Source organism: Odontesthes bonariensis, chromosome 4 (genome assembly GCF_027942865.1).
Source record: "Odontesthes bonariensis isolate fOdoBon6 chromosome 4, fOdoBon6.hap1, whole genome shotgun sequence".
NCBI lineage: Eukaryota > Metazoa > Chordata > Actinopteri > Atheriniformes > Atherinopsidae > Odontesthes > Odontesthes bonariensis.
This window is the reverse complement of record NC_134509.1, coordinates 5788374-5807441: the sequence shown is the minus strand read 5'-3', so window position 1 is coordinate 5807441 and position 19068 is coordinate 5788374. Positions and strand designations below refer to the sequence as shown.

The following is a 19068-nucleotide window of genomic DNA, read 5'->3' as shown; positions in this document are numbered from 1 at the left end:
AGACCTTTCTGGCTGTATTTTCTCTTTGCCAGAGATAGTACCCCCTCCTTACGATGTGTCAAACCATCATGCGTTTTATTTTACACATCTGCCAGATCTTCTTGCATGACTTCGGTAATATGGAGTTGAAGTTTTCTTTGTTCAAAGTTGGAGGAGAAACAGTTTCTGCATTAAATGTAGAACCTTTACTAGTCATGGTCTAGTTTTACCCTGAAGTGCTTCAATCCCAAGTTTAAAAGTCTGATTATGATCCAGACTGACAGCCACATGAAAGTACATCAGCAATGACAAGAAAACGAGGAAAGGTAGGTGAGAAATGTAATACAAATAATTCCATATTTTATTTTTCCATGCACTGAATCTGCTTTTCGAAAAATATGCAATGACAAGTTCATTTAACAATCTTAAATAAATACTTTCATAGGAAATACGTAGAGAACCTTCAACATGACACTAATCGGCTCCCGTAAAAACAAGCACGTGGTTCTTCGAATTTCAACCGACCACTAAGTTCTTACCACCGATGTACTGTATTTTCCTCAAAGTTGAAACAAATAAATTAGTTTCTAGTTTGAAACATGAATCTCCAGCACAAGAAAAAGAATTACACTAGATTTAAGAAAACTCAAATCCCTTTAGCTCAGTGTTCACATCATGTCACATCTGGAGCAGGACAGATGTACAGGTCTGTATGTCAGCGATATTAACTCGAAACAACATACACTATTGTCTTAAATGGTTAAGTGGGTCAGAACTTCATGAAGCACATCCACCTAACAGATACAAAGCTGATCCGTGCCCCAGACAATTCAAGGAACAGAGGATGCAGTCCGTTGCACATTGGGTTATCTAGGAGGAATTTCTATACAGAAATGTAATGCATCAGAACCCACCTCTGGGTTGCTTAATAATGGAGCATATTATTGCATTTCTGAAGACCTAGTAACATTTAAGACAATCAAACCAAACTGCCCGCCGTAAGAAGCTTTGCTGAAATACCACAACAGCACAGTAAAAGATCCCGTATTTCCTCCCCAAACCAAAAATGAATAACACATTCATGACAATACTGACGCCCTAAAAATATAGTGCGAAGTAAAAGTACAAGGTATGCTTATGTATAAAAGCCAAATGTATTCAGCAGTAACTGTGAGCCAGTGTGGAAAAGGCCAACCAACTGTGACCGACTCTGTATGAACCAGTGTACGTGGGCCTTTATCAAAGTAACAGCGGGGCTTCAGTCTGCTTCAACCCACTGTTCATGTATACCATCTTTAACACATAATCAGGAAGAATTCATGTAAATATCAGGTTGTGGTTCATGTTCATATGCCCACTGTGTCACAGTTAATATGCATTTCTGCTTTATTCAAGTCTGCCTAGTAGCTGTCCCCCCCCAATCGGTCCTGATATGACTGGAACACAGGAGAACTAGAGGAAATGATAATTATAACAACTTCAACAGCCATTGTCCACGTTCAAACCGTTTTCATCATCTATTTCTGTATCTCACCGGTTAAAGTTGGATGTCTTCTTCAGCGGGCCATGTCCAACTCCTCGAGCTCCATTTAAGTTTTTTTTAATGCATTCAAACTTTCCAGAAAAGCCATTGTTTTGAGCTTGCTGTGCAATGACAAAATATTTTTCAAAGAAGAGGTCAGCATGCCGATAGAGACCCCCATCTGTCAGCAGGAGGAAAGTCATTCACCTCCCCCACTTCTGTGAACGGCTGCTCTCCCAGTGTGAAAGTCAGTTTGTACCTCATCCGAACCTTTTCCTGCAAAACACAAACGTATAAAGAAGCTGACTTTGAGAGCTCTCAGAAGCTTTCATAACACACAGGATGTGCCCTCACAACACCACGTATCATGCCAATACTCAAGATATTACCGGTTATTCAGCTCAGTAAGACTTCTGCCCTTGAGACTAGGGCTGAACGATATACCGTTATCGTATCAATATCTAGATATGAACATTCAAGATATTAATATTGCAAATTCAACGATATAGATTTTCCCCGCATGTGCAGCTCAGGCAGTCGCAAACATCATTTTTACGCTTGCCCTTATGTACAGCTGAACTCAGCCAATGACAAACATCCGAGGGAGAGGGAGACACGCAAACTAACAAATTCACAGCGGGGAAATTAAAAAGAGAAACATGAGTGCGGAAGATAAGGCCGGTACAGAATCTGCCCAGTCGATGGATTTAGTGGCAAAAAAATAAGTCATTCTCCATTATTTGGAGGCATTTTGGATTCAGAAAAGAGGATGTGAACCAGAGCGAGGTGTTGTGCAGGTCGTGCTTGGCTAAAGGGTTTCTGCAGGAGGTCAGGGTGTTTGATCCTTGTCACATTGCATTCCTAGATGACTCTGTAGAAAGCTACAAGGCCATTCCAGGTTTCACACATGTGCCAAGAGATGAATTTCAGTCTTATTTCACAACCCTGGGTCCAGCAGCACTCAGAGCTGCACAGTATGGCGTGGTGGATTTGGATGTGTTCTGGGGTGGCCTACAGGAGAGACTTCCTGTACTGTCTTCTTTGGCCCGCCGTTACAAAGATTCAACAAGCAATGCCTTGTCAATGAAAGCAATGCTTAATGCAAACAGTAAAGAAACGGTATGAACACAGAAAACACTCCAGGCGGAGCAGTACCTTGAGAGGATTGGCAAGCAGCATGACCTGAGTGATGGCAGGAGGAGGAAGAATTGGATTAAAAGGAGCTAGTTCTGTCCCCGACGGTGGCTGCAGCTTCACTTTCATCGTCTGGAAAGTTAGAGCAAACATTCATATACAAATAACGGAAAGAAAACCCATCAAAGTGTCATTTTTAGGCTAATTTCTCGAGTATCTGCCTAAAATGATCCCAGTGCCCTCCATAATGTTTGGGACAGAGTCCCATTTTTCTTTCAGTTCACCCTCTGCGCCTCAGTGTGAAATTCTAAATCAACCAATTCAGACATGTTTAAAGTGCACATTCCAGACTTTAAAGTCATTTTCACATATTTCAGTTCCACCGTGTAGAAGCTACAACACTTTTCATACACAGTCCCCCTGATTTCAGGGCACCATAATGTTGGGACAAAGTAATAGTAGGTACCATAAAGGAGTCTACTTTGTTACATATCCTTCAGACGCCATGACATCACCAGGTGCTGAGTATCTTCTCTGGTGCTGCTCTCCGAGCCTCTACTGCAGCAGCCTTCAACTCCTGCTTGTTCTGGGGAATTGGCCCTTTAAGTTTCTTCTTCCGTATATAGAAGTTATGCTCAACTCGATTTAAATTAGGCGACTGGCTCGACCATCAAAGAATTTGACAATTTTTAGTTTGACAAACTCTCGTGTTGCCTGAGCAGTTTGTTTGGGATCATTATCTTGTTGCAGGATGACACTCCTGCTCAAGGAGTTTGGAGGAACTTTCCTGGAACTTGAGCATATAATGCAGGTTTTTTTTTTTTTTTTATACATCCCAGAATACATTGTGCAACTACCAATCAGCAGTGCCGTCATCAATGAAGATAAGTGTGCCGGTACCTGTGGCAGCCATACATGCCCATGTCATAACACCCCCACCACCATGTTAAACAGAGGAGCTGCTATGCTTTGGATCTTTGGGCAGCTCCTTATCGTCTCCACACTTTCTTCTTGGCATCACTCTGATAGAGGTTGATGTTGCCCTCCTCTGTCCAGGGCACCTTTTTCCAGAATTCTGCAGGCTCCTTTAATTTTTTTCTGTACTTCTTGTTTTTGTGGCCATCAAGTGGTTTGCATCTTGCAGTGCAGCCTCTGCATTTCTGTTCATGAGGCCTTCTGCAGATAGTCGTCTCTGACAAAGACACACCTAGCTCCTGAAGACGGTTTGTGATCTATTGGACAGGCTTTTGAGAATTTTTCTTTACCATCGTGAGGATTCTTCTCACACACACACACACACACACACACACACACACACAGTTTGTGTGCATTCTTCTTAAGGACACTCTGGACAGTCGATTTTGGTAATCCTAAGGTTTGACGATGTCTCTCATGGTTTTATTCTTGCTTTCAGTCTCATAATAGCTTCCTTGACTTTCATTGGCACAGCTTCTCTCCTCAGGTTGAACACTGGTACAGGCTCCAAATTGTAAAAAACCCGAGTGGGATTCATTGCTTTTTTTTCCATTCATTTTTTAAAATTTTTTTTAATTTCTTTTTAATGATTTTATTGCCTTCTTGTGATTTTATGTAGCTGTGAAGCACTTTGAATTGCCTTGTGTACGAATTGTGCTCTATAAATAAAATTGCCTTGCCTTGCCTTGCCTAAGCACAAACACCTGGGAAGCCAACTGTCCCAAACATTATGGAGGGGGCAGTACTTTCAATTATTCCGTACTGTGACAGCACACCAGTTTTTGTTTTTTACCCTGGGCACAGCAGCCTGCAGAACAATGTTCCTGACAGCCTGTGGGGCTGTGTTGAGCATGGACGCCACCATCACTAGTACGTCAGGCCTGCCGGGTGGACAGTCATTGGCAAAATGCAGCAGAACTCGCACGCCGTTTTTGTCATATGCCGTCACAGGGCACACTTTACCTAAAAGCACAACAGACAGGAGAAACCAAAAAGGTAATTACGAGTAGAATAATACTATCTCACTCAAATGGCTCAGTGTAATCCATTTAGATTACATATAGAACCTGTGTTGCTCTCGCTGTTCTGGCTGCCTTCAGACCACAATGAGCACACAATGAATAAAATGGGGTAAAAACTTTTAGCAAGTTTGTCACTTTCACCACTCAGTGGCAGTAAAGTCCAAGGTTCAGTTTTAAAACCAGAAATCAATCTCACATATTTGGACCTCTTTAGTTATCGGGTCTTTTAGAACAGTGAGAAGAGAACAGACATTATTATTGTGGACAGCTCTTGAAATCGGAAGCAATGTCTTATTAAATCCACGTGCCTTTCAAAGATAAATGACTGATTACCAAGTTTGTGACTTCAGGATAAAAAGTCCTTTTCTCATGTAGAACTGCACTCAACTACTGACCTAATAGATGATGGATATTATGTGTTATATTAGGCCGGCCTTGTCTGAACTGCTGCAGGTCTTTTTTTGCATCAGTGCAACTCACAAAGGCAGGGACCTTGATGGCTTTTGTAGTATTGCAGAACGTTTTGAAAGCCTCTGCAGGGAAAACCTAATTGCCAACATTATCACTATTTATCACTGTTTATTTTTGTGTACAGCACAAAGCATATTTTTAAGGGTATAAAAGAACATCAATACGAGTTAGATTTTGGTCGATGGCGATTCAGGGATGTGCATTGTGTTCATGCAGATCTAGTGTTCAGCAGGTTACTCCTGCATCCACCAAACCATAGACGGTAAGTCAGTTACAGCTTGACTTGGCCATTTAACTGACCCACTCTCTTTGTCCCAGTATACATGCATGGGGGCAGAATTGATTTCCAGAATCGAGCTAAGTAAGTTTGCTGTGGGCTTGTGAGAAAACATTCAAGACGTTCTGCCGCCTCTTACTTTCTCTGTGGGAGATCATCGTACATGCAGGGACAGGACCGTGGAGACTAAAAATGCTTCAGGTTGACAATTAGTCCTGATGGGTTCCTTTTCAGTGCCAATTTCTGACTAAATAAACAGAAAAATGAACGAGAGGGCAGCTTTAATGGGAATTCGGCTGCATTGATACACTTGTGCTTTAATGTTTTTACAAAAAGATGAAACTTTGGAGCACGTACAGAGCAACTAGGATGATTTGAGTCTGGTTAATCATATGCATGCAGAATGATTTGATCCCCAACCCCTTTGTAAGGGCTTGTTGGCCAAATTTTGAAAAGCTCAATTGGACATAATTTTGGTAGGACTAACACAATAATTGTTTCTTTTCCTACTATCATGTGAACATGCTTGGTGTTTTATAAGTACAGCCTTTCTGAATATCAAAACCGACAAAACATATGAACTATTACTCTTACTAAAACATACAGAAATTCCAGGAACTCACTTGGCTTGATGGCCTCCAAAGGGACAAACACATGAGTCAGGGACTCCTCTTGTCCCCTGCCTGGGCTGGCTTGGCTCAGAGGAAGAATCGGGGACAGAGAGCATAACAGAGCGCTGTCATCTACCTGGCTCTTGGTAGTTGAAGGATTAGACAATCCTTGCATCCCTGCTGTGATCAGTGAGGCAGATGAGGTGGAGATGCCAACAAGACTGGAAGAGAGTAGCAGGAGCATTCAAAACCTCAATTTTTTAAGACTGTATACAAGAATTGGAAGCAGTCACTGTGACATCATCTGCTGGTTTGTCAACTGCAGTTTTAACTCCTTGGCAGGCCTTGGATAAAAATACCCTTTAAGCCCATCATCTAATAATGGGATCCAAACTGCTTAGAAGGAGTGAAACTGACTTGTGGGATAAATTCAATGGCTCCTTTCACCAGAGGAGACAGATGTTTTGGACACAACTCCGAGCATCCTCCAGCAGTATTCCACTTGCAGGACACTTCTAGCTCTTCCACTGGTGTCTTATAATGTGACAACACAAAGTACCCCTGATAAAATAACATGATCTACGCTGTATTGCAAAATCTACTTTTACCATATGGTGCAAATATCGTTGCTTAGTGACAATGAACCAAACGTTGCTTTTTAAGAGACTGTAGGTTCACTCAAGTTCACTTTCTAATAAGGGGTTAAGGGAGATTTTCAGTCACCCATTTAGAAAGTACTGCTTCACATGCACTTAAAATTTCATATGGTGAAAGAAAAAAAAAAATCCCATTGAGCACAGGTAGAAGACAAAAACATGCACCATTTACTGAGATTTTACCAAAACAGAGGCCAAAGAGCAATAATTTACACAGCCCAGCCTGCTCGCTTTTATGTCGGAGCACATGTATTACTCACTCATTACTGCCAAGATCCAACATGGCAAGGTCTTGTAAAGTGTGACTGAGAAAGGATGATGGCGAGTGGAGTACTCCTGGTAAAGTGGGCGCCTGCTGCGAGGTGGCTGAAGGAGCAGGTGACGTCATGCTGAACGACTGAGGAAGAGCAGCCGGGGCCTTGGCTGTCGGTGCTGAACTGAGAGGTTGTGGGAATATGACTGATATTGTAGAATCAGATGCTGTAGACACTGGAGGCGTGGGAAAGACAGGATCAGGGAAACTTAAGGCAGTTGTAGAAGTTCTGGTGGGATCAACTGAGGCTATTGTTGTAGGGAGGGCATTAAGAAAGAGGGAAGGAGTCGGGAGGGTAGGAACTGTAGGCATACTGGAGTCAAAAACACCCAAATCTTGACTGGAACCCTGAAATGCATGGCCATAAAATACACTGTTATTTCTATTAAGATAGAACATGAGCTGTATATGAATGTATTGGTGTTAATTTCCATACCTGTAAATATGGAAAATTCCTCTGGTTTCTTTGTGTTGAGTCACTAAGTGCAGGGCCAGGTTCATTGTGGCCTGTAAATGGACACAAATATGTCACCGAAAGATAAAGACATCTTCAAACAATAAATAAGAAACTCAAAGGATTAAACTACACAACACGCCTTATACCTAAAGATAGCAGCTCTTCATCCAGCAGTGACAGTGCTGCAGAGGGTGCGCTAACGCTCTCAGATGGAGTGTCGGAGGCTACCAAGCCACAAAGCAGGTCAGCTGGAAAAGGCAGAGAAGATGCTGGAGGTTCCTGCTTGGGTTGGGAGGGGCTCTGGATGTCAAGGCCCACCAGGTCGATGAGAATCTCTGATTGGTTTGTGCTTCCAGCGCCTATCAGACACAGAGGAAAAACATCTGCACTTAACAAATAGATGCCGAATGTACTCGTCTCCATCCACCTGTCATGCAAAGTTTAAAGACCTGCAGCAATGCATTCATTTTAGCTGATTGCTCAAAGCTAAGGGCAGCAAGAGTGAGCAGAGAACCCCGAAGTGAGTCTAAAAAATAGAAGAAAAAAAAAAGAAAAAACACATTCACCAACCACAGGAAGCATTGAAACTGACGTGAGACCTAAACCGTGGAGAAAGACATGCAGGGGATCCATTTTTACAGTTTGTGTACTGATTGGCAGTGCACACTCTCCTCGGACTCCTATGGTGCAGTCTTTAAAAACTCATGCCAAGCAAAAATCGGTGTCCACCGCAGACTGTAGAATAGTCAGATGCTGTCTCTTTCTGTTTCTGCACTCTGCAGGGTTGTGTTCAGGGGAAAGAAGTGGTCCCAGCACACCGAGGATAACGCTGCCTCTGGCAGTGGGGAAAGGAGTGGATCACCTCATCCTAAGTGTGTACCCACATTTGAAAATCCTGCATATACACACTAATTTAATTTTTTTTTTGAGCTACTTGACTAATTTGAATTTCCCCCCATTGGGGGATGAATAAAGTATAATTCTATTTCTATTCTATCCTTCTATTTCTAATTTGGGTGCCAGAGGGATACTATATTATATTACTTTTGACTTTGTTTGGCTTTAAAGACAGGACATATCAGAAAGGGAAACACGACAGAGGTCTGGCATTGCGATTCAACATTTCCATAGTTACTTAAAAGTTAACCACTCCTAACACACCTTCCACATTGAACTCAACATCCTGTTTTTGATTAACCATTATAATCAAAAGGATATGCGCTTCCTCATGTTTTTTCAGATTAGACTCAGTGTTCATTTGCAGGTCTGGTCTGCACAATGCAACAGATTCCAAAAGGTGCTTTCATAGGAGTGCTGACTGAGTGGCTGTGGCTCAGTCGGTCGTCCAATAACCGGAAGGTTGGCAGGTTCGATTCCCACTCTCGCCACTCAAAAATTGGTGGAACTGACAGATGGAGGGGTGTCAGTCCACCTCCTTGTCACGGCCGAGGTGCCCCTTGAGCAAGGCACCGTACCCCCATGCTCCCCGGGCGCTGTGAATGGCTGCCCACCGCTCCAGGTTGGCATCTGTCTCCGAGTGTGTGACCCTGCATGTGTGTGTCAACAGGTGCCAACCTGGATGGGTTAAAAGCGGAGGACAAATTTCGTGTGTATGGATGACCAATAAATCTGATCTTAATCTTAATCTGAACATTAGTATGTTTAGATACCCAAAGAATAAAGGACGTCAGTACTGTACAAATCCAACAATAAATTCAGATTCCAGAGTATTTGTAGAGTGTGAATGTTCCCGGGCATGATTCCCCTGCTTGAACATGCCAGCTCAGGTCCAGATTTGGTTTACCCTTGTTTGGTATGAATTAAGACGCAACAGCAAATAGTACCAAAACCAGATGAAGTCAACTACTATTTAGGCCTCCCTGTCTGTAATGTTTTGTTTCCACAGGAACCTGCATACGCAGACAGATATCGTCACTCCTTTGAGTCACAGATGACTGCATGCGAGGGCGTCAATTGTCCTGATCGTCTATGCGGCACAAGTTAAAGCCAATCTGTCAACAAACTGTGTTCTGTGGTGATGTCACCGGATTTCTCCATTGTAGTCGTGCATTTCTAATTAATACATTGCTGCTTTTAGGACACAAGACTGAAGGAAACATCCATTTTTCAGACACCTACATAGTTGCCACATGTCTGTGGTTTCATGACTGCATGGACCCCAAACACAATGGAATATTAGTGCATTTTATGTTTTTACAAGAAACGGGACATTTTCAGTAGCACTTTAAACAGCAGGTGGAATAAATATGCCATATATTGTGGGATTTAAAACGAACCAACATAGTTTATATGATAGAGTAAAATGTGTACCATGGAAATGTTTTGAGCCACATTCATAGTTAAAACTTAAACTTGACTTTCCCATCTGACGAACAATTTAAGTTTCCTTAATGATGGGAATAATGGGTTGCAAATGAAGCCTCAAAATTAATCTCCTCATTGATTTTACAAGTATGTTTGGGTGTTGTAAAAGCATTAAAAAAAAAAAATAAAAACATGAAAATTCCAAAAGAAAACTGGTAAAGCACCAGAGAAGAAAAGCTGCTAAGGGACAGGAGCTGGGGTGTACTTGCACGGGGAAGGTATGAATACTTTACATTTTCATTTTGCTTGAAAATGAAGTGACGCAGGGCAGCTGCACCCAGAGCGCCATCGTGTGGCCACCACCTCTGGTGTGGTTATGACTGAAAATAATAGGGGCAGCTAATTTGATGCCTGTTTGAGTTGTGTCAGTTGTATTTGATGCAGATCTTTACTATGCATAAACATACTGCTTGAATCATGTCATGAGCGATGAAAGATGATCAAACATCAGGTGTGAAACTTCAATGATTTGAGAATGTGAACGAGCTGGGAGGACCAGGCATTGGATTTGTACAGATGTATCACCCATACCTGGAAGCACCCTAAGATTAACCGAGCCATTCTAACTTTACCTCGTGTGACTGGGTTCTGTGTTTCTCCTGCTACTTCAGCATCTCCGTTGATGGCGTGCCCTTCCACAATCTTCTTATAGGAATTGATGACATGGGAGAGGTCATCACTGGCCTGCAAGATGTCACCTAAAAAGTGCATTTTAAAATCATTCAATCAGTGGGGAGGATCATAATAAGTTTTTTTTGGGTGGGGGGGTACATAGAATAGATTAGAAAAATACTTTATTCATCCCCCAATGGGGGAAATTCAAAACATTTTCAGCAAGTAAAAATAGCAGGAGCAAGTAATCAATGTGAAGAGCATCAAACTACAGGTTTTCTTACCCAAGCTGCTGTCCTCATCCTCAGTCTCGGTAGCCAGCTTAAACACCGTCTGCCTAAGCTTGTCACAATCACTGTACAACTCCTGAAAACAAAGACACAATGAAAACTCTCCGTATAAATCTCAGAGAGAAACTGTTAAATAACAGGACACGCAGAGAAATGCGGATCTCTGGCATGAATGCATGATTTGAATTTAGCAGGAGATCAATTTCAGCTTTTCACAGAAAATATCTTCTAAATATCTTTGATAAAAAGGAGTTGTTCTGAAACATATTTAACAATCAAGTTGCATTTTCAACACAGAAACCACAGTCTAACACCAGAGTTCTGGGGGGACGCATTTAGCCTAAAATAACCTTGGCGTGCCGCACCAGAAAAATGATGGTCGTTTGTGTAATTTGCGTTTCTTTCCAACTTTTCAGTCTCAGTCACGTTTAATCTCCACCACGGCTTCTAAAATCTGTTAAATTTAAGTAAAAAGGAAGGAGTAAAAAGCCATAAGGAATGGTTGAGAGAAGTTCTAAAGGTCTGTAAATGATTTTTAATGCCTGCTTCAAACAGCTGGGAGGACACAAATAAAAACACCCACAACCAGTAAAAAATAAAATAAATAAATAAATAAATAAAAAATGTGCAACTTCAAAAAGGTTTTGGGTTCATTCTGCTGCCCTGTGTAGGCAGCTGAGCCACACAGCAGCGATGAGATGTTTATGTTTCACACTTCAACAGGCCTTTAGCCTGATCTACCCTGGATCTTAGACCATCAAACAAAATGCAAAAGACCCAGAGCTTAAAGCAATACTAATTAACATTTCTACCTTAAAATAACAGTTTGAAAAAAATTGTGCAGCTTGAATGAGTTTTAATATTACGATTGGCCTGTCTCCTATGCCCTTCGGGGGTCTGAGTTGGAAAAACTGCGCTATGCAACTTTGCTGGACCGGCCCGGGAGCTGAGCGGAAGTACTTCGACTTGCTTTCTGGCACACCTACCGCAAAAACAAATAGACCCCTCTCACGCTCCAAGGTATAAGGCTAAGCTAGCGCAACATTGTCAGTATGATCATCATGTCAGAGGCACCGAAGAAACAGAAGAAGACGTTGACTGATGAAGCAAGGAAGAGAAAGAGAGAGGCCGACAAAGCAAGAGACCGTAACCGTACATTACCTCCAAACCTGTAGGGGGAGCTCCATAATGGGCTTTTTGAGAAGTTACATAGTATTGCTTTAAAAGGGATCTTTTAGCTCCATGAGAAGAAATTATTTTGTACTGGATGCTTTTGGTCAAACTCTGCCTTTAAAAAAAAAAGAAGAAAAGGACGAATTTGTCATATTTCATTTAATTTAATCTAATCTAATTCCACTTTCACACAGAGCTAAATTAAACTGTACTAGGCACTGCTGGGATTGTAAGTGTTTCCAGAAAGGTCAATGACCACGGGAAAAAAAATGGGTCCATCAATTCAAAAAGGTCGTTTGAGTCTTATCAGAGAGAACGAACCTTAATGAGCTCCTTATCTCCTTCGGTGGAGTCATCTGGGCTGAAGTGAACAAGCATCTCATTAAGCACTTTGACGCTGTTGTTGACCGCCTCCAGTGTGCTTTGCTGCTTTGCAGCTCTCTGCACTCTCACCTCATCCTGAAACGCATAAAACAGGTGGCATTTTCTGACTGAACTCCAACCAAATGCAGGGATTTGAAAACCTGGGAAATTTGTACTGACACACCTCCTTGACCATGTTCTTGATGAGCCGGTTCGCCTCTTGAAGATCTTCTGGCTTTTTGCTCTTCAAAAGCTCTGATAATCTCTTTAAAAAGAGGAGAAGAAAAAAAACAAACTATTACAAACAGTATTTTCAAACAGCCAGCAGTAAATCCATTCCAGCTCCCACACTCATAAGAAACACAGACTTAATCCATTCATCAGATCCCGTCAACCCAAAGAAAACACCGGGCCGTGACCTGTTTTCGTGTGCAGAAACCAATGAGTTAGTCAAACTGTGTCACAGACGCACATAAATTTAGCCGTGACTCAACCACTTTTGACCTTCTAAAGTTTGAAACGAACAGCGAGAAAATCCTCTGATCAAAACTTCCAAGAAGTAATGTAACAGCAAAGAGGTTGTGTTCCTGGAGACGTCACAGCCTCTGACTGAACATCTTATAGGTCGAGGGCTGTGAGTGAGATACAAGAAATATCTGATAAGATGTCCTATCAATATAATAATAAAGGTGAATAGTTCATTTTCCAGCCAGCATTGTAAGTTATTACTCTGCGCCCCGTTTGATACAAAATACACAAGTATTTATAGGTTCTGCAGCTTAGACAGACTGTGTACATATATAATTGTGATTTAAAGATCAGCCCACAGCTTAAGAGTAATCAGCTCTGAAGTCTTGGTCGTTGCAAACCTCGTCTTGCCACCGTAAACTTTCTGTTAATCTTTTACTTTGTTTTATTGTAAACGAGGCCCGTTACTGATGTGTTGGACGATAAATAAATAAGTGAATGAACTTGCATGAGCACCACACCTGACTACACAGAATCCCCCGTTGTGTTGCACACTTTCTCTCTAATGTTTATTGCAACGGACGCTCCGCCAATAAAACTGTTCATCTCAACATTTGTATCCATCCGCGAGACGTGCCATAAGTGAGCTCTAGGGTTCCCACAATAACACCACAAAATAGTTCCCTTGCCTTGCTCTTTCTCTCGTCTTCAAATACAGGATTCTTGGGCCGTGTAGTAGGTGACGGTATCAATGTGGCATCAACAGAGATTTCTGGGTCAACTGAGACAACTCCTAAAAGGAAATAACAAAAAAAAAGTAGCTGTTACACAGTTTCAGGGCTTCGTGGTGAAAACAATTAGCATAAATAGGCAGAGATCACTATACAGTGGTACCTGCGAGCACACTGTGAGCTGTAACTGCCGTGTCTGACTCACCCTGTGACTTCAGCATCTGATACGCCTCACAAATCTTTGCTTCATCTGGTAGAGACACTGTCCATGTGTACAACATCTCTATCACTTTCTTCTTCACTTTTTCTGACACTTTGTCTCCAAGGTACTGGAAAACCAAGAAAAAAAAAAAAGTACAAGCACAGCTTACAATGACTCAGTGAATCACTTCAGATAATAAGATCTTCGTTACACGGACTTAGAACGTTGCCGTTACTTACTTTGGGTGAAACCACCTTTATTAACTCATTTAGAAATTTAAACTTCCCAACTTCGCTGTGAAACCTGCGCCCGCAGTTCTTCATACACGCCTCCAGAACCTTCCAAAGCAAGACAAACGGAATCATTTTCACGCCTCTGGACGTCGGAATGAGAACCACAGTGAAATGACTGAGCTACGGACCGTCAACGCTTGCATCGCCTCCCATTCCTGAGGGGACTGGATCTTGTGTGCCAACAGTCTGACGGATATTTGTGGACTGGAAAATAATAATAATAATAATAATAATAATAAAAGGACGCAATACAAATGTTCATCAACAGAGGCAACATGAAGCCCAGCGCATTTACCACAGCACATGATCGTTTTGATTGGAGGTTACAGGACATAGTGGGGTTGTTGAATGTGGACATACCCTTCTAGCTCCTTATTTATTTGATCACAGAATCCCATTATATACTCCCAGTCTTCCTGTCTGTTGGAGGGATTGGTGGCTTTGTCTGAAAGAGAGAACCACAAATGAGCATTCGAGCGCACGTTTCACGTGAACAGTCTTAATCTACGTCCTTGAACATGTAATGAGGGCAGAAGCCAGAGCCGGCCCAAGGCATATGCCAACTACGCGGTCGCTTAGGGCCCCCATGCCACCAGGGGGCCCCAGAGAGCACCGAGACGTTGTGATAAAAAAGTAAATACATGAAATTAAAATAACATTGAATAATTTAAACGAAATTGTATTACACCAGAAAAAAAAATAATAATTTTGACAAAATACTAATACTAGGTTAATTTATGCCTCCTGTTGGCTGCTGCCACCGTTGGGCAAAATTATTTAAGTATTGTATTTATTATTTAAATATTTAATTTTGATTACAACTTTATTTTTCTGTAAGATAATGTGAATGTCATTTGATTCTATTTTGGATTTGGATTTTGAACATTTTTCACACCATTGCACATCTGAAAGAAATTAAACTATTTAACGTGTTTACTATAAATGCAGTCTCCAGCCTGCTGATTCAAATAGTTAAATTAATGAGCCATACTTATACATCACTCTTTATGTAGAAGTTAATTAAACCATATTTATGAGTTTGCTATCCCTTTAAGGTTAAAAACAAGAATGACACCTATATAATGTAAGATGATTACAAATAATGCAAATGGTTGTGGGTCCATTACACACATAACAGTGTAGCCTATGGAATGAGGCATCTGGAGCTGAGGTGATGGTAAGGGGGCCCCAAATGAAATTCTGCTTAAGGCCCCATAAAGGCTTGGGCCGGCCCTGGCAGCAGCTTTGTGATCACAAACGATAAAGATTTAAGTGAACGCACTAGTATCAGGTTATATCCGCTTCGAAACTGGTGGCATTTTTTCCCCCTGCCGAACAACAACACCCAGTTTGTATGAACTTTGAGAGGTTTGGTGCTTTGTACAACTACAACGCAAATGTTAAAGCCTACAACACGTCCACAACAGGAATGAGTAAATCGCTTATTTACACGCATGTGGAATATATGACCGGAGACACGCGTAAATTGTATGTCAAAATTGCTTTGGGCTTTTTAAAACCCCCAATGTTCCCTTTAGCTGTGTTGTTAGCCTCCTCTGACATCACAGAACATTTAGCACTCTGAAATTCATACACAGCAATGTGACGTAAGCCCGAAAAATATTAAAGATATATACAGCAACACAGCATATACCAGCACACCTGAAACATGAGTTAGTGGCGTGAAATAACTGTTAAGTATGTACTCACTAAGCCAAGACTCCAGTGACTCTCCATCATCCGCCATATTTGTGCTCTCAAAGCGAAACAACGCGTGACTCGTGCTGCATTGACGTGCCTCCAGACAAGTGGGAGTCTGTACTTACTTTCTGTTCGACAACCGACTGCTTGTGCTCGAATAATATCCAAAATTTTACTCCCTCGTGAAACGATTTAAGGGCATCGAGGGTTAGTTCATATCTTATATTTCTATGTTTATATTTTTCCGCCATTTAGATATAAATCAGATAATCCGACAGACTGTGAACTATTCTGCGTTTTTGTTTAAAAAAAACTCGAAACACTTTTTTTTAATCAGAAACTGATGAGGAATAAACAAAGTTAAGATGTGCATTAATCGAAATTTCTGATAACATGGCAAAGCTGTACCATGAGAATGGTATATTATGAATGTACTTTCAATTTTGCACAACCACCTTACTGCTGACTACTGCCCAATACGTACACAGGCTAGATTTCTATATTTGTATTTCTATATTTGTATTTTATTTAAGAATCCTGTTATAATATTGTTGTTGCATGCTTATTTTATCTTATCTTTTATTATTATATTTGGACATCCAGTGCGGGCAACAAAGCAAAGAATTGCATTGTACAGGGAAACACGTTTCTAACTGCACATATGACAATAAACCTTTGAATATTATTGCTGATATCATAATTGGGAGGAGGTTGGTGGAGGAAAGTGTTATATTTCTGGAAAAACATAAATCAATCAAGTGATTGAATCAAAGTTTAATTGAATGATACTTTATTCATAGCAAAATGGGAAAATTGTTTTTGCTGCAAAAGGAATCATAACAGTTTTTAGCAATTAAAAAAGTCATTGTGTAGTTATTGGCATGGGCCGAAATGCCCTCTTGAAACAGTCTTTGTCACAGCAGAGCTGAAGAAGCCTCTGCCTGAACTCACTTATTTTGGTGATAAAGAAGCCAACCTTCTATCAGTCTTTCCTTTCCAGCTGTTATACTTGGATGTTTAAACATTTAAGCCTGAGCACCAGGCCTGTTATATCTGTAGTATTTATTATTTTTCAGTTCTCCCAAAATAACATGGATCCTGAACATGCCCAAAACTCGTGAAATTTCTTAGAACAGTCATAGAACATGTCAAGACCAACAGCAAATCCTCTTGGACCCATGACCTAAACCCAATAGGAAGTCAGCCATTTTGGTTCAAACACGTGATTTTGGCGTTTAGCACATATTACATTTGAACAAACTCCTCCTACAGATTTCATCATAAAGGTCTGAAAATTGCTCACAATAGTCTTCAGACATGTGTGATTAAATATTATTAAAAGCTTGAGTTTCCTTCAATGGGCATGGCTGTCATACTTAGATGTTTCACCCAGAAAATGGAAATTGACATGTCTGCTACATTTTACATGCACTCATGCAACAAACGTCACACATGATCGCACTCAGCTCCTGAACAAACTGCCATATCGATATTATGTCATTGCCATAGCGCCACCCACTGACAACAGAAAGTCACAAGTTTATCTCTTGGACGTATTACTCTGACATTGCAATTGATGGCTTTTCAAGACTCATGATATGGCTTCATGCCTATTCAACAAACAACAATCCCAAGATCATCGCTGGTTATTTCATCAGAGAAGTTGAGAGGAGGATGGGGACACCTTCGAGAATACGCGCAGATTTGGAAACAGAAAATGTCACAATGGCAGAAATGCAGAGATTCTTACGATGGAGTACGGATCATCGCCTCATCTGTAATTGTTACTGTATATCTCTGGGTCAAGTAATCACAATCAGTGGATCCAAAGCTGGTGGGCCTTTTTGAGAAGACATCATGCCCAATACTGGATGAATCGTTTCCAGGAACTGAAAGACAAAGACTTTTTCTCTGGAGACTTCTTGGAAAAGCAGCTTATATTGTTTAGCTGCCTGGCCATCATCCAGGTAAGGCTACAGATGCATGCTCCATCTCGTGTGTGAGAGGGAGAGACAGAGACAGAGACAGCGCATGCGTAACAGGCAATCAAAATCACACTTTATTCAATGATTCATGGAAGTTTATTTGTCATCGTATTACTACAAAGAAATTTTGGTGGCACTAAAAAAAACATAAAACATAACAAAAACAACAACGTTATTTAAAAGTGTCAAGTGACTAAATAAAGTGTTGAATAAAAGTGACAAGATAGGGTGCTTGTAGTCAAGTAGAATAGTTATAAATATGTAACCAGGTTATAATGTAAAATGTCATGAATATGCAAACATTTATAAATATATAGAGAGCGGTATCCATGGTAGGATAGATATAAATACCTGCAGTCCTGACGTTTGGCTTTAATAAAGAGCCAATACCAGCTCATTTGGGCTATTGTTTGTTTTCACCACGGTTACACAATATTGCAGCCAGTAGGCCTTAGAGTGCAGCTGTTAAAAAATCCCATGCCTGTAAGTAACAACGTTGGCCTTGATATTTTTTCTTACTATACAGGAAGAACTGCAGCGAGTTGCACATCTGTGGAATACCCATGTCATCCGCATGAGCAGAAATGCAGTAGCTCCAAGTGGACGTCCGATTCTCATGTACACCATCCCTCATCTATTTGGAGGACAAGATCACCTGAAAGGGGTCTCTCGGGAAGCAGTGGAGGCTTGTAAACAAGAATGCCAACAGAGAGGACCTTACCCGTGTGATGAAACAGTATTCAGCATGTGTTGCCTTCTAATGGCAGAGAACTTCTTACACTCACCCACCACAGCAGATGAAGCTATAGAGCTCTATCTTTTCCTGAGAGCATGCATCCTAATAGACTTAGAAATTACCTCACGATCTCTGGAGTATTAAGGCAGGACTATATTGTCAACTGTTAATTTTGGTTAAGTTTGAACATTTATGAGGAATAGCAAGATCACAATCATGATGTTTTTGTTTTAATTTCTTGAACAGTTAAAACTATCAAAAAAGGTCAGGTGTCTGAGAGCAACATTACTGTCCCACACAGTGGAGTGTTCATGCAATGCTGCGTCCTGCTCATCTGAATATAGCAACAAATAATTTAAATTTGTTTCCATACGTTATGTAAGTTATGTCAGAATGTCGAATTCAGTGTTGTTATGTTTCTCAGTACATTGTGATTTGTGCTTCAGGGGAGGGGGCACACCATAACTCCAGGGCTCTTTCTTGTGCTTTCTTCCTGATACCTTTTAATTTATGCTTTTACAAAATAAAACAGATTTAAACCTGACACAAAATAAACTGTTGTGTTTCCCAACATGAAGGTACAATCTATAATCAATGAAAAAATGAGGGATATGAGTGCCAGTCTCAATTTATTTTGTAGTAACATGTAGATCAACCATTGTAGTATCACATTGCTGTCTCTGTGAACTCATCAACATGTTAAAAGTATCAG

The 19068-nt window shown here is 40.9% G+C and overlaps 1 protein-coding gene across 1 annotated transcript; it reads right to left on the bottom strand.

The window, feature by feature from the left end:
• Window positions 1-315: 315 nt before the first annotated feature.
• Window positions 316-15704, bottom strand: gga3a (golgi associated, gamma adaptin ear containing, ARF binding protein 3a). The gene is made up of 17 exons (XM_075462610.1): window positions 15645-15704; window positions 14295-14379; window positions 14063-14138; window positions 13881-13979; window positions 13645-13768; window positions 13398-13501; window positions 12425-12505; window positions 12199-12336; window positions 10699-10780; window positions 10375-10500; window positions 7564-7776; window positions 7397-7467; window positions 6908-7308; window positions 6004-6212; window positions 4404-4573; window positions 2657-2767; window positions 316-1777 (listed from the first exon to the last, which is right to left on the bottom strand). Exons 1-17 carry the CDS (start codon window positions 15679-15681, stop codon window positions 1658-1660), a joined length of 2247 nt encoding a protein of 748 aa, XP_075318725.1. The 5' UTR covers window positions 15682-15704; the 3' UTR covers window positions 316-1657.
• Window positions 15705-19068: the final 3364 nt, after the last annotated feature.

What these genes read in the sequence shown, in the direction of transcription:
- gga3a (XM_075462610.1), bottom strand. Translation starts at nt 15,681, where the DNA reads ATGGCGGATGATGGAGAGTCACTGGAGTCTTGGCTTA. An exon ending in GTCACTGGAGTCTTGGCTTA is followed by an intron (nt 14,380 to 15,644) that starts GTGAGTACATAC and finishes TCTCTCTTTCAG; the next exon opens with ACAAAGCCACCAATCCCTCC. An exon ending in TGCTTGCCAATCCTCTCAAG is followed by an intron (nt 1,778 to 2,656) that starts GTACTGCTCCGC and finishes TGTGTTTTGCAG; the next exon opens with GAAAAGGTTCGGATGAGGTA.